The following is a 24,841-nucleotide window of genomic DNA, read 5'->3' on the forward strand; positions in this document are numbered from 1 at the left end:
GTTGGCCCTGGGTTCCTCCTAATGCAAGACAATGCTAGACCTCATGTGGCTGGAGTGTTTCAGCAGTTCCTGCAAGAGGAAGGCATTGATGCTATGGACTAGCCCGCCCGTTCCCCAGACCTGAATCCAATTGAGCACATCTGGGACATGTCTCGCTCCATCCACCAACGCCACATTGCACCACAGACTGTCCAGGAGTTGGCGGATGCTTTAGTCCAGGTCTGGGAGGAGATCCCTCAGGAGACCTTCCGTCACCTCATCAGGAGCATGCCCAGGCATTGTAGGGAGGTCATACAGGCACGTGGAGGCCACACACACTACTGAGCCTCATTTTGACTTGTTTTAAGGACATTACATCAAAGTTGGATCAGCCTGTAGTGTGGTTTTCCACTTTAATTTTGAGTGTGACTCCAAATCCAGACCTCCATGGGTTGATAAATTTGATTTCCATTGATACTTTTTGTGTGATTTTGTTGTCAGCACATTCAACTATGTAAAGAAAAAAGTATTTAATAATAATATTTAATTCATTCAGATCTAGGATGTGTTATTTTAGTGTTCCCTTTATTTTTTTGAGCAGTGTTTATCTTCTTTTTTGAGGTAGGCTATATGATCAAACCAGTAATAGATCCATTGTTGTATTACTTGTGAAGCATAGCAGAGTCAGCATACATTTCAATAATTACATTTTTATTTTACTGGTGTGATGGTGCCTGCATCTAACGGTTAGTATTAGCGGACGGGGAGAGCAGCACACTGCGGGTCCACCTCTCAACATCCATCCTTTCTCCCTTTTCTTCCACTGACACTGACCAAAAAGGGACAGCGTCTTCCAACTTATGGTGAAACTCGAGTCGCACTTCATTATTTCTGCCTCGTGCACAAATTCATGTTACTCCTATGAACAGAGAAAGTTAAATATTCCTTGATATTAAAAAAGACCTAAGCCGCTAATAATAACAACAACGCAAGCCTATAGATACACTTTCTTACTCATTCATTACTGCTGCAGTGCTTGTTGTAGCACTAAGTGGAAATAGTAAGAATGTACATTTTAAGGCACACAGTGCCTTTGGAAAGTATTCAGACCCCTTGAGGTTAGGTTATAGCCTAAATGGTTTTAATTCGTTTTTTTTCTCTCATCAATCTACACACTCCCGAGTGGCGCAGCGGTCTAAGGCATTGCATCTCACTGGCGTCACTACAGTCCCAGAGGCGTCACTACAGTCCCAGGTTCGAATCCAGGCTGTATCACACCTGGCCGTGATTGGGAGTCCCATAGGGTGCTGCAGAATTGGCGTCGTTCGGGTTTGGGCGAGGTAGGCCGTCATTGTAAATAAGAATTTGTTCTTAAATGACTTGCCTGGTTAAATAAAGGTTAACATAAAAAAACATAATACCACAACGACAAAGAACAACAAAAATGACAACTGAAATCACATTTACATAAGTATACAGAACTCAGTACTTTGTTGAAGCACATTTGGCAGCGATTACAGCCTTGAGTGTTCTTGGGTATGACGCTATAACTTAGCACACCTGTATTTGGGGAGTTTCTCCCATTCTTCTCTGCAAATCCTCTCAAGCTCTGTCAGGTTGGATAGGGAGCGTTGCTACACAGCTATTTTCAAGTCCGGGCTCTGGCTGGGCCACTCAAGGAAATTCGGAGACTTGTCCCGAAGCCACTCCTGTGTTGTCTTGAACCTTCGCACCAGAACGGGGGTCCTGAGCACTCTGGAGCAAGTTTTCATCAAGGATCTCTCTGTTCTTTGCTCCGTTCATCTTTGCCTCGATCCTGACTAGTCTCCCAGTCCCTGCCGCTAAAAAACGTCCCCACAGCAAGATTTTGCCACCACCGTGCTTCATTGTAAGGATGGTATTGGCCAGGTGATGAGCGGTGTCTGGTTTCCTCCACACGTGACGCTTGGCATTCAGGCCAAAGACTTCAATCTTGGTTTCATCAGACTAGAGAATATTGTTTCTCATGGTCTGAGGGTCCTTTAGGTGCCTTTTGGCAAACTCAGAGCGTTGCTGTTGTGCCTTTTACTGAGGAGTGGCTTCTGTCTAGCCACTCTACCATAAAGGCCTTATTTGTGGAGTGCTGCAGAGATGGTTGTCCTGGAAGGTTCTCCCATCTCCACAGAGGAACTCTGGAGCTCTGTCAGAGTGACCATTGGGTCCTTGGTCAGCTCTAAGAAGAGTCTTGGTGGTTCCAAACTTCTTCCATTTAAGAATTATGAAGGCCACTGCGTTCTTGAGGACCTTCAATGTTGTAGAAATGTTTTGGTACCCTTCCCCAGATCTGTCTCGACACAATCCTGTCTTGGAGCTCTACGGACAATTCCTTCAACCTCGTGGCTTGGTTTTCGCACTGACAACTGTGGGACCTTATATAGACAGATGTGTGCCTTTCCAAATCATGTCCAATCAATTGAATCTACAACAGGTGGACTCCAAACAAGTTGTAGAGTCATCTCAAGGATGATCAATGGAAACAGGACTCACCTGAACTCAATTTTGAGTCTCATAGCAAAGGGTCTGAATACTTATGTAAATAAGTTATTTCTGGTTTAAATTTTTTATAAATTTGCAGTTTTTGCTTTGTCATTATGTGGTTTTGTATGCAGATTGATGTTGACTTTATTTGATCCATTTTAGAATAAGGCTAACGTAACAAAATGTGGAAAAAGTTGAGGGGTCTGAATACTTTCCGAATGCACTATACATATGAAGTGGGTAAAACAGTATGTAAACATTATTAAGGTGTTCAATGACTATGTACATAGTGCAGCTGTCTATAAGGTGCAGGATAGAGTACCTGGTGGTAGCAGGCTGGTAACAGTGACTGACTAAAGTTCAGTGCAGGGTACTGGGCGGAGGCCGGCTAGTGGTGACTGTTTCACAGTCTGATGGCCTGGAAATAGAAGCTATTTTACAGTCTCTCGGTCCCAGATTTGATTCACCTGTACTGTCTCTGTCTTCTAGATGCTAGCGGGGTTAACAGACCGTGGCTCGGGTGGCTATGCCATTGCAGTGGTGTAAAGTACTTAAGTAAAAATACTAAAGTTGTATTTTTACTTATCTGTACCTTTACTATTCATATTTTTGAGTACTTTTACTTTTCCTCCCTGTGTTGAGGATCTATATATATCAACATAACCTGAAAGGCCGCTCAGCACAGAAGAAGCCATGCTCCAAAACCGCAATAAAAAAGCCAGACTGCGGTTTGCAATCTCACATGGGGACAAGACCGTACTTTTTGGAGAAATGTCCTCTGGTCTGATGAAACAAAAATAGAACTGTTTGGCCATAATAACCATTGTTATGTTTGGTGGAAAAAGGGGGATGCTTGCAAGCCGAAGAACACCATCCCAACCGTGAAGCACGGGGGTGGCAGCATCATGTGGGGGTGCTTTGCTGCACTTCACTAAATAGATGTCGTCATGAGGAAGGAAAATTAAGTGGATATATTGAAGCAACATATCAAGACATCAGTCAGGAAGTAAAAGCTATGTCGCAAATGGACAATGACCCCAAGCATACTTCCAAAGTTGTGTCAAAATGGCTTAAGGACAACAAAGTCAAGGTATTGGAGTGGCCGTCATAAAGCCCTGACCTCAATCCCATAGAACATTTGTGGGCAAACTGAAAAAGCGTGTGTGAGCAAGGAGGCCTACAAACCTGATTCAGTTGCACCAGCTCTGTCAGGAGGGATGGGCCAAAATTCACCCAACTTATTGTGGGAGGCTTGTGGAAGGCTACCCGAAACGTTTGACCCAAGTTAAACAATTTAAAGGGAATGCTACCAAATACTAATTGAGTGTATGTAATCTTCTGACCCATTGGGAATGTGATGAAAGAAATTAAAGCTGAAATAAATAATTCTCTCCACTATTCTGATATTTCACATTCTTAAAATAAAGTGGTGATCCTTACTGACCTATGACAGTGAATTTTTACTAGGATTGAATGCCAGGAATTGTGAAAAACTGAGTTTAAATGTATGTAAGGTGTATGTAAACTTCCGTCTTCAACTGTACAGAAAGGGTCACAAGGTTAAGATTTGTATGAAAGATACCTATAATTCATAGCAGACAGTATCTGCTGTAAAAACAGTCATCTTTGTGTATAGACCAGAGTCTGGCCCTGGGGTCATCTCTCCCTGGTACCATATAGAACAGAAACATTAACTCATGCTCTGGAATGCTCTTTAGTTTTTATCACCCAAAATCTCCTGTCAGTGTTATCTCCCAGAGGCCCATCCTCAGTAGAACACACACACAATAGTTATAAGAATCCTCTATTCTGTTGCATAAAACGACCATTTGATGGAATAAAAGTATTATAACATAATCTTGCAGTTTTCCACCATACCCCTCAGCCAGTATAGTCCTACCCCCTGTCTGTCTCTGTGTGTGTTCCTAGCCTAGAGGTGACTCTCCAGAAGAGGAGCGAGGGGCCCATGTGGCCAGAGCTGCTGACTGGAGGAGACGGGAGAGGAGAGTTCCTGATGAGTGAAGAGCAGACGGCCTTGCTCCACGAGAGACTGACATACCTCACTACTGAGGACATGGTGAGACTCACTGACATACGCTGAGCCTTCTCTTTTTAATTTGGGTAGTGTTCATTAGTCATGAAACGGAAGAAAAGGGAGTGATTACTTTACCTGAAATGCATCTTTCCATTTTCCATTGCACTAATGAACATGACCCTGGGTTACTGATGATGAATCCAATCCTGTGCTCTCCTCAACACCCTCAGTCTTTATTTATCCTTTATGAACCCCTCATTTGCTGTCCATCTCTCTATTCTCCTTTATACCTCCAATCTTGATGTTACTTTCTGTGCCTCTATTCATCTAATCTCCCCTAAATTGACCCCCCCTCCAACCCCCTCACTGAGCCCTCACTTTTAGCCTCTTATTGCCCCTTTTGTCTACCTTCAGGTCTTCTCCTCACTCTCACCCCTCCCTCTTTAGTTTCTCAAAGCAGCTCTACTTCTCCCTCACACCGTCATGTCCAGTTCTCTTGAGCTGCCTCAGTCTCAGCTTCCTATTTTTTATATTTTCAGTCCCAACTTGTTTAACCACTCACTGCTCATTTAGGGATTTAGCGTTCCCATCGCCATTGGCTTCTAATGAATGAATTCAATGCATCCTCTCACTGTTAACGCTATCCAATCTCTCTGCTTCCATCTCTCTGAGTTCAGAATGCCAACCCAGACAAGGACAAGCCCCCTTGCAATGCCCAGGAGCTGGAGGACTGCGATGGCTTCCCAGAAGACAGCTCCAACCTGACACGCTTCGACGGAGAGTCGCTCAAGCCCACTCACGTGGTGAGACCCTTTTTGCCCACCCTCCTTTACTCCACTCCCTCCTTCATTGTTATCAGTGAGCCCCTATTGGTCATATCCACATCAGCCCCTCTTCCCTAAGAGGCCCCACAGTGGCGCAGTAGACATGCACACCTTCTCCATTTGCGTCGTCAGCGACGCTCGTCTTGATTTAATGAACATGGAAATGACCACACAAATATCTTGGGGTTCTTTATTTGAAATTAAGAGAGCTATCCATTAGGCTCAATTAGGATGGCTAGAATATCTCAATTCGGATGCCTAGAATGTCTCTCAGGCTGCTGTGTGAGTAGAACCAATTGAGTACACTTGGCATTGGCTCAGAGCCACCAGAAAACATGTGGTGAGACAGCATTTGCCACAGTAATTTTATATTTGGCGTAGCGCCGCCACACCACTTTCAAAGCAGCGCCAGCGACCGGGCTATTTACTTCTCAGCGCATTTTTGCATTCCAGTTCAACATTTACCTGCTCTGTCGCGGTCTACCATGGAAAACTATTGAAGACTACATGCAGAATAGTCGTGCTCTTTGTATTTGAGTAATATGATTGGCCGTTCATTCGAGTACAGCATTCTACTGCAAGTCACAACTTCTCAATCAGTACAGAAGTTGATAGCTACATTCACACAGCACCTGCGAGCTGTCCTGAGCAAAAAAGAAGCACCCATCAATCTAGTCAATGATCTTATTTATTTTAGGGAAAGTGATTTACAAAAGTTAAACCTTCAATAGTTAACATAGCAGCAATATGCTGGCCACTGTTGATAGTCACTTACTCTTTACACTTCAGCATTGGCTAGCCTACTGCAGCCAGGTCGATATCTCTTTCAGAAACGGAATTGTCTTAAAGGGGCAGCATTCTATTTTGAGAGGGGGGAAGAAATATTCTCAAAATGACATACTTTAGAAACAAAAATGAATGCAATTAAGACAAGGCAATTCTTAAGAATGGAGTAATGACTAACATTGCAAAATTATATTAAACACAAATTCTGTTCGGCCAGTAGATATTTGGCCAACTTGCCCGGTCGGGCCATTGAGTAAAAACGTTGGACCCTGTCATAGCCTATAAATAGGACCCAGAGTTTTACCTGACCGGGTCATGAGATAAGGAAAAACTCCAGGCCACAGAAAAGACACGTAAGAATTTTTAACCTGTGCTGCATTGGCTTAACAAGCTGCTGGTAGAATCCTGCTGTTCAAAAAAAATTTGTGCTTGTTTTTCTGGATTTATGTCACAGCTGAGACGTGTGTGGGTCTTACAGGAGTCGTCGCGTCATCTGACCACTTCCGTATTGAGCGAGGCACTGGTACTTCCTGCTTTAGTTTTTGCTTCTAAGCAGGAATCAGGAGGACAGAATTATGGTCAGATATGCCAAATGGAGGGCGATGGAGAGCTTCGTACGTTTCTCTGTGTGGAGTAAAGGTGGCCTAGAGTTTTTTTTTTTTTTCTTCCTCTGGTTGCACATGTGACATGCTGGTAGAAATGAGGTAAAACAGATTTAAGTTTGCCTCCATTAATGTCCCCATCCACTAGGAGTGCCGCTTCTGGATAGGTGTTTTCTGGTTTGCTTATGGCCTTATACAGCTCGTTGAGTGCGGTCTTAGTGCCAGCGTCGTTTTTTTGGTGGTACATGGAAGGCTACGAAAATATAGATGAAAACTCTTGGTAGATAGAGTATCTCATGATAAGCTGTCGACAGCACTAACTCAGGCGAGCATTACCTCGAGACTACCTTAAAATTAGACATTGCGCACCAGCTGTTACTGACAAATAGACACACACCCCAACCCCTCGTCTTACCAGACATAGTTATTCTGTCCCGCCGATTAACGGAAAACCCAGCCAACTGTATATTATCCGTGTCGTCGTTCAGCCACAACTCAGTGAAACATAAGATATTACAGTTTTTTATGTCCCGTTGGTAGGATAGTCTCGTACGGAGCTCATCCAGTTTATTCTCCAGTGTTTGCATGTTGACCAATAGAACGGATGGCAGAGGCGGGTTACCCACTCGCCAACGAATTCTCACAAGGCACCCAGATCTCCGCCCCCTGTATTTCCTTCATGCGAATGACAGGGATTTGGGCCTTGTCTGGGAGCAACATTACATCCTTCTCGTCAGACAAATAAATATATTTTTTAGATTTGTCCAGTTCGAGGTGAGTAATCGCTGTTCTGATATCCAGGAGCTCTTTTCGGTCATAAGAGACGGAGCATTAACATTTCATACAAAATTAGTTCCAACAACGTGGAAATAACACACAAAATAGCACAATTGGTTAGGAGCCCGTAAAACGGCAGCCATCACCTCCGGCGCATTTCTTCATAGGGATTTGCTGTCTGCTCCAGACAGTCATATTTTCCCTTCTTTCATTTTAAAGCTTGGGATTTAGGATTTGACAGGCCAAATTATAGACAGTGAATGTAACAAAAACGGGTTTATATTGATGTTTTGTAGTATTACATTAAAGCTTTTATCTCATATTAAGAAGGTAGAAACAAGCTTTTCTGAGCACCTGCGATAACATCTGGAAATCTGGGTACGCGACCAATAAACTTTGATTTGATGTAAAGTGATTATGAGATATTAAAATGTTCCGTTTTTTTATGTTCACCTTGTCTGGAGCCCTCTCTTCCACCCCTTCCACCCCACTCTGCCTCAAACTGACAGTTTTTTTGTCACCAAGTCTCCTCGACGATCTGCTCTCTCATAGAAATAGAATCATTATTTTTCTATGTCTGCTCTCGTGGTATCCACTCCTGGGTGGTGACATGGAGCTTCTGTCTGTCCCTCAGAAGGAGTGTCTGGATACAGGAAGCTGTTCCTTATAAAAGAGCTGTGTGTATATATATATATATATATATGTGACCCACCGCCTCGATTCAGTCTTATGTAGCAAAATTTGAAATGCAGTTTTTTTTTTTACATTGGATAAAAGTAGTGACTCAGCGCCACTTAGTGGTATATCATACACTGCAGTTGAGGAACAATGGGAGAGTAAGTCTACTTTGAAAGTTGATCAACTTGCAACCCCACTTTTGAGAAAATGGCCCTTGAATGTTTTTGTCTTTGCATTTATTTGTCTTTGTATTTATTACGGATCCCAATTGGCTGTTGCCAAGGCAGCAGCTGCTCTTCCTGGGTTCCAGCAACATCTGCCTTAATGTTGCTGGAACCCAGGAAGAGCAGCTGCTGCCTTGGCAACAGCCAATTTAAAATATTACATTACATTTCATAACACATTCAGTGTGGCTTCTCAGGCCACTACTCAACTATCACATATCTACAAAATACATGTGTGTAGAGTGCATGTCTTTATCATGTGTGTCTGTGCCTTTGTGTGTGTCTTTTCACAGTACCCGCTGTTCCATAAGGTGTATATTTATCTGTTTTTAAAATCTGAGTCTACTGCTTGCATCAGTTACCTGATGTTGAATAGAGTTCCATGTAGCCATGGCTCTATTTACTACTGTGTGCCTCCCATAGTCTTTTCTTGACTTGGGGATTGTGAAGATACCTTTGGTGGCATGTCTTGTAGGGTATGCATGGGTGTACGAGCTGTGTGCTAGTAGTTTAGACAGACACCTCGGTGCATTCACTTACAAAAACAAGTAGTGATGAAGTCAATCTCTTCTCCACTTTTAGCCATGACAGATTTACATGCATATTATTGTTAGCTCTACGTGTACATTTAAGGGCCAGCCGTGCTACCCTGTTCTAAGCCAGTTGTAGTTGGATTTCTCCCCATCTTAGCTACTGTCACGTGATGACTGCTATTTATCGACTAATTACCTACTACGTAAAATTTTTACTCAATTTAAATGAATCATGTAACAATTTTATCATTAGGAATTTGGGGCACCATGGGAAAAGGTTGTTTAATGAGTTACCGTCTCCCGAATTAAATCAAGAATATATAGATATCATATCAGTCACCAATTAATAATTTCCTCATCAGTCTCATTCTGAACGTCGTTGACTTCGTGAGGCCCTTCTCCCCCGATTGCTCAATTTGGCTTGGCGGACAGCTCTAGGAAGAGTCTTGGACTTCCAAACTTCTTCCATTTAGGAATGATGGAACGCCACTGTGTTCTTGGGGACCTTCAATGCTGCAGAAATGTTTTGGTACCCTTTCCCAGATCTGTCTCTCGACTTTATCCTGTCTCGAAGCTCTATGGACAATTCCTTCAACCTCATGGCTTGGTTTTTGCTCTGACGTGCACTGTCAACAGTGGGACCTTATATAGACAGGTGTGTGCCTTTCCAAATCATGTCCAATCAATGGAATTTACCACAGGTGGACTCCAATCAAGTTGTAGAAACATCTCAATGATTATCAATGGAAACAGGCTGCACTTGAATCCTTTTGTAAATAAAGACATTCTAAACCTGTTTTTGCTTTATGGGGTATTGTGTGTTGATGTGGAAAATGTTTTATTTAATCTATTTTAGAATAAGGCTGTAACGGAACAAAATGTGGAAAAAGTTGAGGGGTCTGAATACTTTCCGAATGCACTGTATGTTGATTATGACGTTCCTTTAGCTAATATGGTGACAATGATTTAGGCCAATGGATCCCAACCTTTTTTGGCTACTGTACCACAAACCCAGAGTACCCCTGAAGTACCCCCTCATGTTCATTTTACCAGTTAGCCTATGGTCTCATGGGTCTTTTCTAGTACTCCCTGTGGATAGGCCAAGTACCCCTGGTTGGAAAACACTGATGTGTGTAGCTGTTATGATATGGTTTGGCTTGCAAAGGTTTTTTCGCCTAGTGACATACAGCTGATGTGTTGTGCATTGAAGTCCACAAGCGAAGGGGAAAGGTGAGAGGAGGAGAGTGCATAGATGCGAGAAGGAATACAACATGGCTGCTATGAAAGGGAACTGTGTTTACGTGTGATCACGGGTGTATTCATTCTGCTGATTCTGTTGAAAAACGTTTCTGAAATGGGGATAAACATCCCTGAATTTGTCCAATAGAAACTCTCGTTTGCACCTGTTGGACTGATGATTACACCCTAGATCAGCTAGATGCTGTCATGAGTGTGTCACTGTCTGTCACCTCATATTTTTCTCTCGACCTGTGTGCATTGTAAACATAGGCTAGGTTGTAGCAACCTTATGATGATGGGTATAGGGAAAATGTGAGTATCATGTAGTAGCCTAAACCTATCGATGTTGAACGGGACCGACCACCACTGGCATGGCGTCATGTGGGCAAGTGGTGTGCTGATGTCAACATTGTGAGCATAGTGCCACATGATGGCTTTGGGGTTGTGGTATATGGGCAGGCATAAGCTACAGACAACGAACACAATTGCATTTTATCGATGGAAATTTGAATGCACAGCGATACCGTGATGAGATCCCAGAGGCTCATTGACGTGCCATTCATCCGCCACCATCACCTCATGTTTCAGCAGGATAATGAACGCTCCTGTGTCGCAAGGATCTGTACACAATTCCCAGAAGCTGAAAATATCTGTTCTTTCATGGCCTGCATACGCACCAGACATGTCACCCATTGACAATGTTTGGAATGCTCTGGACCGGCGTGTACGACAGCGTGTTCCAGTTCCCGCCAATATCCAGCAGCTTCGCATAGCCATTGAAGAGGAGTAGGACAACATTCCACAGACCACAATCAACAGCCTGATCAACTCTGTAAAGAAGATGTGTTGCGATGCATGAGGCAAATGGTGGTCACACGAGATACTTACTTGTTTTCTGATCCATGCCCTCTGCCTTTTTTTTAAGGTATCTGTGACCAACATATGCATATCTGTATTCCCAGTCATGTGCATTCCATAGATTAGGGCCTAACAACACTGAAGCATGCATGAGAGCACCAGCTGTTCCGGACAACTGTGTGGTCACGCTCTCCATAGCTTTAAACAGGTCAACATTCACAAGGCCGCAGAGCCAAACGGATTACCAGGAAGTGTACTCAGAGAAGGTGCGGACCAACTGGCAAGTTTATTCAGTGACATTTTCAACCTCTCCCTGACCGAGTTTGTAATACCTACATGTTTCAAGCAGACCACCATAGTCCCAGCGCTCAAGAAAGTGAAGGTAACCTGCCTAAATGACTACCACCCTATAGCACTTATGTCAGTAGCCATGAAGTGCTTTGAAAGGCTGGTCATGGCTCACGTCAACACCATCATCCCGGAAACCCTAGACCTACTCCAATTCACATACCGCCCCAAAAAATTCATAGATGACGCAATCTCAATTGGACTCTACCCTGCCCTTTCCCACCTGGACAAAAGGAACACCTATGTGAGAATGCTGTTCATTGACTACAGCTCAGCATTCAACACCATAGTTCCCACAAAGCTCATCACTAAGCTAAAGACCATGGGACTAAACACCTCCCTCTGAACTGGATTCTGGACTTCCTGGAAGTGGTAAGGGTAGAAAACAGCACATCTGCCATGCTGATTCTATACACAGGGGCCCCGCGGGTGCATGCTTTGTCCCTTCCTGTACTCCCTGTTTACCCATGACTGTGTGGCCAAGCATGACTCCAACACCATCATTAAGTTTGCTGACGTCAACAGTGGTAGGCCTGATCACCGACAACGATGAGACAGCCTATAGGGAGGAGGTCAGAGACCTGGCAGTGTGGTGCCAGGACAATAACATCTCCCTTTACGTGAGCAAGGCAAAGGAGATGATCGTGGACTACAGTAAAAGGGGGGCCGAACATGCCCCCATTCACATCGAAGAGGCTGTAGTTGAGCGGGTTGAGAGTTTCAAGTTCCTTGGTGTCCACATCACCAACAAACTATCATGGTCCAAACTAGAGGTCGACCGATTAATCGGAATGGCCGATTAATTGGGCCGATACCAAGTTTACATAACAATCGGAAATCGGTATTTTTGGGCGCCGATTTGCCGATGTTTTTTTTTTATTTTTATACCTTTATTTAATCTTTATTTAACTAGGCAAGTCAGTTAAGAACACATTCTTATTTTCAATGACGGCCTAGGCAGAACGACAGATTTTTAACCTTGTCAGCTCGGGGGATTCAATCTTGCAACCTTACAGTTAACTAGTCCAATGCTCTAACACCTGATTTCATTGCACTCCACGAAGAGCCTGCCTGTTAGCGAATGCAGTAAGCTAAGGTAAGTTGCTAGCTAGCATTAAACTTATCTTATAAAAAACAATCAATCAATGACTGTCATTGCTCCAATGTGTACTTAACCATAAACATCAATGCCTTTCTTAAAATCAATACACAAGTATATATTTTTAAACCTGCATATTTAGCTAAAAGAAATCCAGGTTAGCAGGCAATATTAACCAGGTGAAATTGTGTCATTTCTCTTGCGTTTATTGCACGCAGAGTCAGGGTATATGCAACAGTCTGGGCCGCCTGGCTCTTTGCGAACTAATTTGCCAGAATTTTACGTAATTATGACAACATTGAAGGTTGTGCAATGTAACAGGAATATTTAGACTCATGGATGCCACCCGTTAGATAAAATACGGAACGGAATAAACGTTTTGTTTTCGAGGTGATAGTTTCCGGATTAGTCAAAGGTATGTGGTTTAGAGAGAAATAGTCGACGCGTTATAATTCCTGTAATAACTTGCAGCTGTACTTGAAAGGGGTTCCTTCGTTATTTTACCGTTCATGTCTTCCATAGAGAATGTCTTGATCTACTTCAAATAAAGGGCTGTGTTTCGTGCAGGCTTAAACCGCCTCGATGTTTTGATACCCGTGTAAATCTCACTAGGATAAGGTGACGTTTGTCAACATATTTTCATAAATCCACTCTACAAAAAAATTATCTTCGCTTATATTTAGCCAATATTGATCAGAGTTACCTTGTCCTATGGAAGTGGTGAAGAGGGAACAACAACGCCTTTTCCCCCTCAGGAGACTGAAAATATTTGGCATGGTTCCCCAGATCCTCAAAGTTATACTGCGCACAATCGCGAGCATCCTGATCGTTTGCATCACCGCCTGGTACGGCAACTGCTCGGCATCCGACCGTAAAGCGATTCAGAGGGTAGTGCTTTACTCTACTCTTACATCATTTATTGTGTTTGAACGTTGTTGCAGACTTTAAATTACGGCCAACGCTGTTGTTGACAACTTTCATTGTCATTCTATTTACACAAACAAGACTTCTGAAATCCCAATTGGCTGATTTGACATAAAGTGAACTATAGCTTTGAGAATTGTTCCACGTCCGTGGAACTGTCACCAACCGCCAACTATCAATCACATACAGGCCTGTTTATGATACAAATGTTAAACAGATGTCAAGTGAGCATGGAAGCTGGAGGGGAAAATTGTCTACCAATAAAACGTGTTGGCAAAGAGATTCACATGTGAAACACTGGATATTCAGACCTCAATACAATAATAGCACAAGGTTGTGTATAAAGAGTACAACGTCATGGTATAAATTGTGTGAACATGTGCATCAAAATGGGACTCAATCGTTCTCTGGCTTTCGCTTTGTCTTTCTCAATTATTATTTTTCTCTCTTCCTAACTCTGTCACTCGCTCTTTCTTTTTCTCTCACTTTCACCTTCTCTCTTCCTGCCTCCACTGTGGGAGGAATAATGAAGGCAGACTGATGCGTTCCGAAAAACTGGTTGAATGCACTGGTTCCATGTCCTCTCCTGATTAGAATACTTTGATTCTCTGTCCCTATTGATCGTTTTTCTGTCCTCAGTTAATAGACAATTCATTTGGAATGTTGTGTATGTTTCATGGATGTTGTTTATGCATAATTTGATTAAAAAGAGCCATAATATTCTCTGGTTTTGTTTGAGGGAACTATTTTAAAATTATTTTTTTTTTAATCGAGTTGAGATTCACTGGGCTCTAAAAGCTATGACTGGAGAGATGAAGAGCGATGCCAGATCAACTGCATATCTTTAGGTTACGAATAAGGGTTACGGTTAGTGGAAAGTTAGTTGAAATGTCTACATCTACAAACCATATGTTTGGGACTAATAAAGTCTTACTTTTAAGTATATCTCTTTCTCCAGGTGAACTTGGGGAGCCATCAGTACCTGTTCACGGTGGACTTGAACCCATCTGATATGCCTAGTTTCTGCCTGCGTCACGACGTTGACGCCCTGCTGTGGCAGCCCCGCCCGGACCAGCCCAGCAATATGTGGGAACACATCGCAACCTTCAACGCCCTCGGTACGTGTAGAAACTATTTAGATTAGTAATTATTAGTTCGGGCAGTTCTGTCAACACCTCAGACACACCTCTTACAACGCTAAATCAGGGAAACAAATGTGTTTTCAGATGGCATCTTTGTGCTAGTCTCAGGACATTGCCTCAGACTGAGTTTATTTAACATGCTCAAAACACTCATGAAAATCGACCCCAAAAAGTGTGCTGGTGGCATATTTTTTTATATTAGAGCCAGTCACGAGAGTACGTTTAGGTATTTCAAGGACATGATTGTGATTGCAGGATGCCATTATTGCAATGTTCTCTTTGTGTGAAGAGTGAGTGTAGATGGATACCTGTAAAATACTATAGAAATGGCACAATAGTAATTAAAATCGAATCAAATTTTATTGGTCACATACACAGCCTCTAAGGTGCAGGGTTGAGTAACTGGGTGGTAGCCGGCTAGTGATGACTATTTAACAGTCTGATGGCCTTGAGATAGAAGCTCTCTTTCAGTCTCTCGGTCCCAGCTTTGATGCACCTGTACTGACCTCGCCTTCTGGATGGTAGCAGGGTGAACAGGCCGTGGCTCGGGTGGTTGATATCCTTGATTATATATTTGGCCTTCCTGTGACATCGGGTGCTGTAGGTGTCCCCGTGTAGAGTCTTGCAAATGCGAGGGGTGCAGTTGCCGTACCAGGCGGTGATACAGCCTGACAGGATGCTCTCAATTGTGCATCTGTAAAAGTTTGTGAGGGTCATCGGGGCCAAGCCAAATTTCTTCAGCCACCTGAGGTTGAAGAGGCACTGTTGCGCCTTCTTCACCACAGTGTCTATGTGGTGGACCATTTCAGATTGTAAGTGATGTGTACGCCGAGGAACTTGAAGCTTTTCACCTTCTCCACTGTGGTCCCTTCGATGTGGATGGGGGCGTGCTCCCTCTGCTGTTTCTTGAAGTTCACGATCAGCTCCTTTGTTTTGTCGACTTTGGGGGAGATGTTATTTTCCTGGCACCACTCCGCCAGGGCCCTCATCTCCTCCCTGTATGCTGTCTCGTCATTGTTGGTAATCAGGCCTACTACTGTTGTATCGTCTGCTGAGCATGCACCGTTGTGTGGCCCCAGTGTTGAGGATCAGCGAAGTGGAGGTGTTGTGTCGTACATTCACCACCTGGGGGCGGCCCGTTAGGATGTCCAGGAGCCAGTTGCACAGGGCGGGGTTCAGACCCTGGGCCCTGAACTTACGTGGTTGGTCTTCCCTTTGTAATCTTGTCTGTAGACTCTACCACATACGTCTCGTGTCTGAGCCGTTGAATTGCGACTTCACTTTCTCTATACTGACTTTATGCCTGTTTGATTGCCTTACACAGTGACTAACTCCACTGTTTGTATTCAACCATATTCCCAGTCACCTTTCCATGGTTAAATGCAGTGGTTCATGCTTTTAGTTTTGCGTGAATACTGCCAACTATCCACGGTTTCTGGTTTGGGTAGGTTTTAATACTCCCAGTGGGAACAACATCCCCTATACACTTCCTGATGAACTCAGTCACCGTGTCCGTGTATACGTCAATGTTATACCTGGAACATATTCCAGTCCGCATGATCAAAACAATCTTGAAAAATAGATTCCAATTGGTCAGACCTGCATTGAATAGACCTTACGATGGGCACTTCCTGTTTGAGTTTCTGCCTATAGGAATGGAGGAGCAAAATGGAGTAGTGATCTGATTTGCCGAAGGGAGGGTGGGGGAAGGCCTTGTAGGCATCCCAGAAGGGGGAGTAACAGTGGCCAAGCTTTTTTTCAGGGCGAGCACTATAGTCAATGTGTTGATAGAACTTTGGTATCGTGTTCTATCAAATTTGCTTTGTAAAAATCCCCAGCTATAATAAATGCGGCCTAAATGCGCATATGTGGTTTCCAGTTTGCACAAAGTCCAGTGTAGTTCCTTGAGGGCTGTCGTGGTGAGTGGGAATATACAAGGCAGTGACTATAACCGAAGGGAATTCTCATCGGAGGTAATACGATCGACATTTGATTGTGAGGTTAAAAAAAGGACTTGAGTTTCTGTACGTTATCACAATCGTACCATGAATAGTTAATCATGAAACATACAGCACCGCCTTTCTTCTTCCTGGAGAGTTATTTATTCCTGTCTGCGCCATGTACTGAACACCGATGGCTGTACAGACGGGGACAGCATATCCGGAGAGAGCCATGAATACGCGAAACAGAGTATGTTACAGTCCCCGACGTCTCTCTGGAAGGAGATCCTTGCCCTGAGTTCGTCTACTTTATTGTCCAGAGACTGAACATTAGCGAGTAATATACTCTGAAGCGGTGGATGGTGTGCACGTCTCCTGAGTCGGACTAGAAGTCCACTCCGAATACCTCTTTTCCGCCGGTGGCGTCTTGGTGCAGCCTCTGGGATATGTTCAATTGCACTGGGGGGTACGAACAAAGGATCCAATTCGGGAAATTTGTATTGCTGGTCGTAATGCTGGTGAGTTACCACCGCTCTGATATCCAAAAGTTCTTTGCAGCTGTATGTAATAACAAACAAAAAAACTTTCTGGGCTAATAATATAAGAAATAAAACACAAAAAAAGAAAATATTGCAAAGCTAGAAGCAGAGCTGCCATGTCTTTCATCGCCATCTTGAGCTAGTTCAATGCTAATTCCCGAGTGGCTGATTGAGAAACACAGGGCTTGTTGTGACAGTGTCTTTGGAGATGAGTAGAAGGTATTCTACCAACGTGACAAGAGGTGCAACCAAATTTATTTAATTTTTTTCCAACTTACTCATTGTCTTTCTCATTTTTTGGATCTCCTAGGCTACGTCCAGGCGTCGAAACGTGACAAGAAATTTGCCACCTGCCCCCCAAACTTCTCCTACGCAGCCTTGGGGGAGTGTCTTCGCCGGGTGTTCATCTACCGGCAGCCGTCGCCGGTGGACACAGTCCTGTTCAACAGGATGCAGGGTCGTCAGGTGGGCCTGGTCGCTAAGCAACAGGTGGCCAGCCTGGAGTCAAACAACATTGTCCTAGGCTTCAGAGCCACCAATGAGAGACTGTTCGTCCTGACCTCAAACAACCTATTTGTTCTGAAGATCAACAATTAGATCTGGGACTACTTTTATGGCCAGTTTTACAGACACATTCGGGAGGGAGAATCCCCATTGAGATAGCATTTTAGTCCAGGACTAAAATGCTGTGTCAGGGAATCTGCCCCTTAGAATGTTTCCATCCACCATACACACTGTCTACCCCTGAGACAGAGCTATACCATTCCACAAAGTAAAAGGAGTGTATCTAGAACCTACAATAAGTGTGGTAGTGTAATGTCATTTGTGGTAGGGGTTTGATCTGTCAGCAATATGTCTACACTTTCAAATGTCTGTCTTCATATTTGTATGTTATTCTGTGAATATCCTACTGGTGTTGACACTGTATAGGAGCCCAAATGTAGTATGATTCATGTTCTCACAGTAAATTATGCCCTCAGAAGCTTTGACCAATAGAAGCAGAATGTAATGAAAATATTCCAATAAAACCAAACAACGATATAATTGTTTTGTTGTCAAAAAGAGTTTTGTGCCTTTATACCTGGGCTGTCAAACTCAATTCTTGGAGGGCCATGTGTCTGCAGATATTTGTTATTTCCTTTCAATTCGTGTCCAATTTAAGACCTAGTCAACCAGCTGAGGGGAGTTTATAACTAATCAATTACCTTAATTGATCAATCAAGAACAAGGAAGGAGTGGGCAGGTGGGAAGCCTTGTGATGTCAGAAAATGAGTCCCAAATGGCACCCTATTTATTCCCTTTATAGTGCACTACTTTTGACCATGCCCCGTAAGCACGTATCCAGAACTCTGAGCACAGGAACTCACGAAAGCTCCATCTACATTTTGCTAAAATTAATGAAGTGCTGTTAGTAAATGACAAAGAAGCATGTGAACTCAAGCCCAAAATGTGTCATCATATCCACCTGTGCTTTTCTGTTTACTCCTTTCCTATTTTGACATGACAAGAGAAGGATAAATTGAAAAAGTATTGCTTGCGTAATGGTGATATCAATATATGATGTGCCCATATACACTCAGTGGGCAGTTTATTAGGTACACCACCCTGTTCACAAATGATTCGCCCCTACAGACAGTGAGTCACGTGGCTTGCTATATAAAACAGGCTTCAAGGCATTCAGTTACTGTTCGATTGAACATTAAAATGGGCAAACAAGTGACCTAAGCAACTTTGAGGATGGTATGATTGTCGGTACCAAGTGCGCTGGTTCCAGTATCTCAGAAACGACCGTCCTCCTGGGATTTTCACGCACGACAGTGTGTAAGGTTCACTGAGAATGATGCGGCAAATAAAACATCCAGTCAGAGAGTGTCCTGTGGGCGAAAAAGGCTTGTGATGAGAGTTCGAAGGAGAATGGCAAGATTCGTGCAAGCTAACAGGCGGGCTACAAACAGGCAAATAACGGCGCAATACAACAGTGGTGTGCAGAACAGCATCAGTAAGTTTATATAGGATGGCTTCTGTCAAACTATCAATCATATCTTGTTATTTATGAGGGGGGCGGGACTTCCGCCAAGGATTTGAATATCACACCCTGGAGTGACTTCACACTAGGATGGAAATATCATGTGGGTGTGATATTTACATATTTATTCCTGGACAATATGGACCGTACTGACTTTCAATGTGGCAAATGTTTGCTCGCAGAGGACTATAGAGGAGAAGTGGCTACTCTTAGCAAACAAGTAGCAAACTTACACAAGCTACTGGGGAATCCACTTCCGTCTACTCTCTCTTCTACTCAGGTAGCTGAACGCCGATCTCACCTGATAATGGGAGTGCCGCTGCCGCGCCGTCTCTCCCATAACCGACTTGCCGGTGCTCTGCAGGGATCCCTCCCCGAAGGGGTCTCCCCCTTCCCTGGAAAATGGAATCCTTTTTGATGAGTTAGTGGATGTTCCTATTCTTGACCCTGCCAACCAGCCATGGCGGCACATCACTCACCATAGAAGTCAAAAGCAGCAGCCTTTGGCAATTGGGGCCTCCTTGGCAGTGGGAAGCCCAGACAGGATACAGACTTAAAACAGCTTCGCCGCCCTGGATACAGAGGTTCCGGTGCCTTCACCCCTGGGGGCTTCCGCGTTGGGTTCGGATGCTTCCCTGTTGTTTCTATGGTGAATGAGGCTTTGTTGTGTGCCAAGAGTTGCAGGTGTGCGAGATTCCATCTCTCGCAGGTCCTCGACGGGTCTCCCGAATCATCATGCCAGGCGTGGGAATGGGCAGATTTCCTCTTTCCTCTCGCCGGCCGTTGTCTTAAGCAGCTCTATGGTGAGAAACGTCTCGGTTTCTGGAGCAAAAGCCCTGTGCTACCCCGGGGCTTGAGTACAGGATATTACTAGACTGCTCCCCACCGTTCTACGTCAGCACACGTAAATTGATCCTGTTGTAGTCCATGTGGGATTTAATGACATTAGGAATGGTAGCTCTGAATGGCTGAAACAGGACTGATTGGGTCTCTGCTGGATAACTAAAAACGTCCTATCATTTCTGGCCCTGTGCCCTCGCTGGCCCTGTGCTCTGGTTAGCTCATCCAGTTCTATTGACTCTTGTGTCACCATGGATACTCCTGATGTTTTCAAATCTCGCTGAGGGCTTGGACTGTTCCATTAAATGTGCGAAGCCTAATGTCTAAACTGGACTTTCTGGATGTTTGGGTGCATGACACTAGGCCAGACGTTCTGGTGATCTCAGAGACCTGGCTGAATAATTTGATTATGGATAAGGACGTTGCCATTTAGTCTATGTGATAGCCACCCCTCCCTGTTTTTAAAGTTTATTTATGTAAGACCTGCTTTCTTAGCATCTCTGCCCCCAAAATATTTGAGCTGTTGGTTATAAAAAAGTTTCCATAAGACAAAATATGCATTTATTAATTGCTGCAGTCTACCGCCCCCCAGCCACTTTGGCGGAAGCTGTTGGTATTATTTATGATTATTTAAAACCCCTTCTGGTAACTGAACTGATTGTGTTAGATCTCAATCTTGACTGGCATACACATGCCACAGATCAGTTTAAGAATATCTGTCTTGAGTTCAACTTGACTCAGCTGATAATGAAACCCACTTGGATGACTGTAAAATACCTAGTAAACTCCTCCGTCCCCATAAATATTTGGCTAGTGGTGCTTTTGCAAATGATATCAGTGAACACTGATACACTGAAACATTGCTTGCATTACAGATACGAAATTGAACAACTCTGACCCTTGTATAATTGTGAAGATACATTTTTTAAAGTTCTAACCCCGATGTATTCCTTCATGATCTACAGTACCAGTCAAAACTTTGGACACACCTACTCATTCCAGGGTTTTTCTTTGTTTTAACTATTTTCTACATTGTAGAATAATAGTGAAGCCATCAAAACTATGGAATCATTTAGTAAGCAAAAAAGTGTTAAACAAATCAAAATACATTTTAGATTCTTCATAGTGGCAAACCTTTGCCTTGATGAAGCTTTGCACATTCTTGGCCTTCTCTCAACCAGCTTCATGAGGTAGTCACCTGTAATGCATGTAATGTGACCTGTTAAAAGTACATTTGTGGAATTTCTTTATTTCTAAATGCGTTTGTGCCAATCAGTTGTAGAGGTGGTATACAGAATATAGCCCTATTTGGTTAAAGACCAAGTCCATATTATGGCAAGAACAGCTCAAATAAGCAAAGAGAAACAACAGGCCATCATTACATGAAGGTCAGTAAATCCAGAAGAATTTCAAGAACTTTTTCAAGAAATTCAAGTACAGTCGCAAAAACTATCAAGTGCTGTGATGAAACTGGCTCTCATGAGGACCGCCACAGGAAAGGAAGACCCAGAGTTACCTATGCTGCAGAGGATAAGTTCATTAGAGTTAACTGCACCTCAGATTGCGGCCAAAATAAATGCTTCACAGAGTTCAGGTAACAGACATCTCAACATCAACTGTTCAGAGGAGACTGCGTGAATCAGGACTTCATGGTCAAATTGCTGCAAAGAAACCACTACTAAAGGACACCAATAAGAAGAAGAGACTTGCTTGGGCCAAGAAACACGAGCAATGGACGTTAGACAGGTGGAAATCTGTCCTTTGGTCTGATGAGAGATTTTTTATTTTTGGTTCCTACCGCCGTGTCTTTGTTAGACGCAGAGTAGGTGAACGGATGATCAAGTCATCTGTGGTTCCCACCATGAAGCATGGAGGAGGTGTGATGGTGCTTTGCTGGTGACACTGTTTGTGATTTATTTAGAATGCAAGGCACACTTAACCAGCATGGCTACCACAGCATTCTGCAGCGATGCGCCATCCCACGCCATCCCATTGCGCTTAGTCGGACTATCATATGTTTTTCAACAGGACAATGACACAAAACACACATCCAGGCTGTGTAAGGACTCCAAGGAGTGTGATGGAGGGCTGCATCAGATTACCTGACCTCAACCCAGTTGAGATGGTTTGGGATGAGTTGGACCGCAGAGTGAAGGAAAAGCAGCCAACAAGTACTCAGCATATGTCCTTCAAGACTGTATGAAAAGCATTCCTCAAGGAGCTGGTTGAGAGAGTGCCAAGTGTGTGCAAAGCTGTCATCAAGGCAAAGGGTGGCTACTTTGAGGAATGTGAAATATATTTTGATTTGTTTAACACTTTTTTGGGCCCTACATGGTTCCATATGTGTTATTTCATTATGTTTTATGTCTTCACTATTATTATACAATGTATAACATTTTTAAAAAATAAAGAAAAACTCTGGAATGAGGATGTGTGGAATAGGTCAGTACCTCCAGGAGTAACTGTCAGTTGGCTTTTCATATCCTAGCATTGAGGTCGAGACAGCAGAGAGAGAGTAGAAAACAGCAGGTCTGGGCACACGGTAGCATGTCCGGTGAACAGGTCAGGGTTCCATAGCCGCAGGCAGAACAGTTGAAACTGGAGCAGCAGCACGACCAGGTGGGCTGGGGACAGCCCGGTGGTAGAAACATATTGTGTATGTTTTTTCGCGTTATCTGTAAGTTATTTAGTACATAATGTTTCTACCACCGAAAATAGCTTCTAGATATCAGGTCAGCGATTACTCACCCCATACTGGAGGAATACTTTTTCTTCAATGAGTCAGACAGGAAGGATTTACTTCAGACACACAACAAGACCCTCATTCCTGTAATTCGCAGGAGAAAGTGACGGAGGTATCATGGACAAAGATCCGGGTGCCTTGTTAAGATCTGACGCCGAGAGGGTAATCTACCTTTACCATCGGTACTATTAGCCAACATTACAATCAATCGATAATAAAATAGACAAACTACGATCACCTATATCCTACCAACGGGACATTAAAAATGGTAATATCTTATGTTTCACCGAGTCGTGGCTGATCGGCGACATAATTAACATACAGCTGGACGGGTTTTAATCTTTTTCGGCAGGATAGAACAGGCGGCCTCTGGTAAGACGGGGTGGCGGTCTATGTATATTTGTAAACAAAAGCTGGTGCACGAAATCTAAGGAAGTCTCAAGGTTTTGCTTACCTGAGGTAGAGTATCATGATAAGCTATAGACCACACTATTTACCAAGAGAGTTCTGTATTTTTCGGAGCTGTCTACATTCCACCACAAACCAATGCTGGCACTAAGACCACACTCAATGAGAGACGGCGCTCCTAGGGGCCGGAAAACTCAAACCTAATTTCTACCAGCATGTTAAATCTGCAACCAGAGGGGAAAACTCTAGACCACCTTTACTCCACACACAGAGACGTGTACAAAGCTGTCCCTCGCCCTCCATTTAGAAAATCTGACCATAGTTCTATCCTCCTGATTCGTGCTTGCAAACAAAAACTAAAGCAGGAAGCACCCATGACTCGGTCAATAAGAAAGTGGTCAGATGAAGCAGATGCTAAGCTACAGGACTGTTTTGCTAGCACAGACTGGAATATGTTCCGGGATTCTTCCGATTCCATCGAGGCGTACACCACATCAGTCATTGGCTTCATCAATATGTACATCGATGACGTTGTCTCCACAATGACCGTACTACGTACATACCCAAACCAGAAGCCATGGATTACAGGCAACATTCGCACTGAGCTAAAGGGTAGAGCTGCCGCTTTCAAGGAGCGGGACTCTAATCCGGAAGCTTATAAGAAATCCTGCTATGCCCTCTGACGAACCATCGAACAGGCAAAGCGTCAATACAGGACTAAGATTGAATCGTACTACACCGTCTTCGATGCTCGTCGGATGTGGCAGGGATTGCAAACTATTACAGACTACAAAGGGAAGCACAGCCGCTAGCTGCCCAGTGACACAAGCCTACCAGACGAGCTAAATTACTTCTATGCTCGCTTCGAGGCAAGTAACACTGAACACTGTTCCCGGACGACTGTGTGATCACGCTCTCCATAGCCGATGTGAGTAAGACCTTTAAACAGGTTAACATTCACAAGGTAGCAGGGCCAGACGGACTACCAGGACATGTACTCTAAGCATGTGTTGACCAACTGGCAAGTGTCTTCACTGACATTTTCAACCTGTCCCTGACTATATATTACCAACATGTTTAAAACAGACCACCATAGACCCTGTGCACAAAAACACTAAGATAACTTGCCTAAATAACTACCGACCCGTAGCACTCGCGTCTGCAGCCATGAAGTGCTTTGAAAGGCTGGTCTTGGCTCACATCAACACCATTATCTCAGAAACCCTAGACCCACTCCAATTTGCATACCGCCCAAACAGATCCACAGATGATGCAATCTCTATTGCACTCAACACTGCCTTTTCCCACCTGGACAAAAGGAACACCTATGTGAGAATGCTATTCATTGACTACAGCTCTGCATTCAACACCATAGTGCCCTCTAAGCTCATCACTAAGCTAAGGACCTGGGACTAAACACCTCCCTCTGCAACTGGATCCTGGACTTCCTGACGGGCCGCCCCCAGGTGGTAAGGGTAGGTAACAACACATCCGCCACGCTCATCCTCAACACGGGGGCCCCTCCGATGTTAGTTTTCCTTAGACTCTGTTGGGGACCAATCTATGTATGTTTGGCTTACTCTAGTTAAATGGTCACACATCTCAGGTAGCACAGAGTAAGAGTTATCATGCTTTGCTCTAAACTTTTTTTGTATTTTGGGTTTTGCTTGCATCTCAGTTGGGATGATGATGAGGGCGTGAGGGAAGGGGTTTTTCCCTCTTTATATGTATATAGTTTTTATGTGTCTTTTGTGCCTCGTCGCTTGTCTTTGCTTTTTTT

The 24,841-nt window shown here is 43.7% G+C and overlaps 1 protein-coding gene across 1 annotated transcript in view; it reads left to right on the forward strand.

Annotated features, from left to right (window-relative positions):
- Positions 1 to 18,089, forward strand: part of nudcd1 (NudC domain containing 1) — a 32,434-nt gene extending 14,345 nt beyond the window's left edge. The window contains exons 7-10 of the mRNA XM_038972105.1: positions 4,426 to 4,573; positions 5,209 to 5,334; positions 14,382 to 14,541; positions 17,355 to 18,089. Coding sequence (XP_038828033.1) covers positions 4,426 to 4,573; positions 5,209 to 5,334; positions 14,382 to 14,541; positions 17,355 to 17,641 — 721 coding nt within the window. The 3' untranslated portion in view covers positions 17,642 to 18,089. The remainder of the gene's footprint in view (positions 1 to 4,425; positions 4,574 to 5,208; positions 5,335 to 14,381; positions 14,542 to 17,354) is intronic.
- Positions 18,090 to 24,841: the final 6,752 nt, after the last annotated feature.

The sequence above is a fragment of the Salvelinus namaycush genome, chromosome 32 (assembly GCF_016432855.1).
Source record: "Salvelinus namaycush isolate Seneca chromosome 32, SaNama_1.0, whole genome shotgun sequence".
In the NCBI taxonomy this organism is placed as follows: domain Eukaryota; kingdom Metazoa; phylum Chordata; class Actinopteri; order Salmoniformes; family Salmonidae; genus Salvelinus; species Salvelinus namaycush.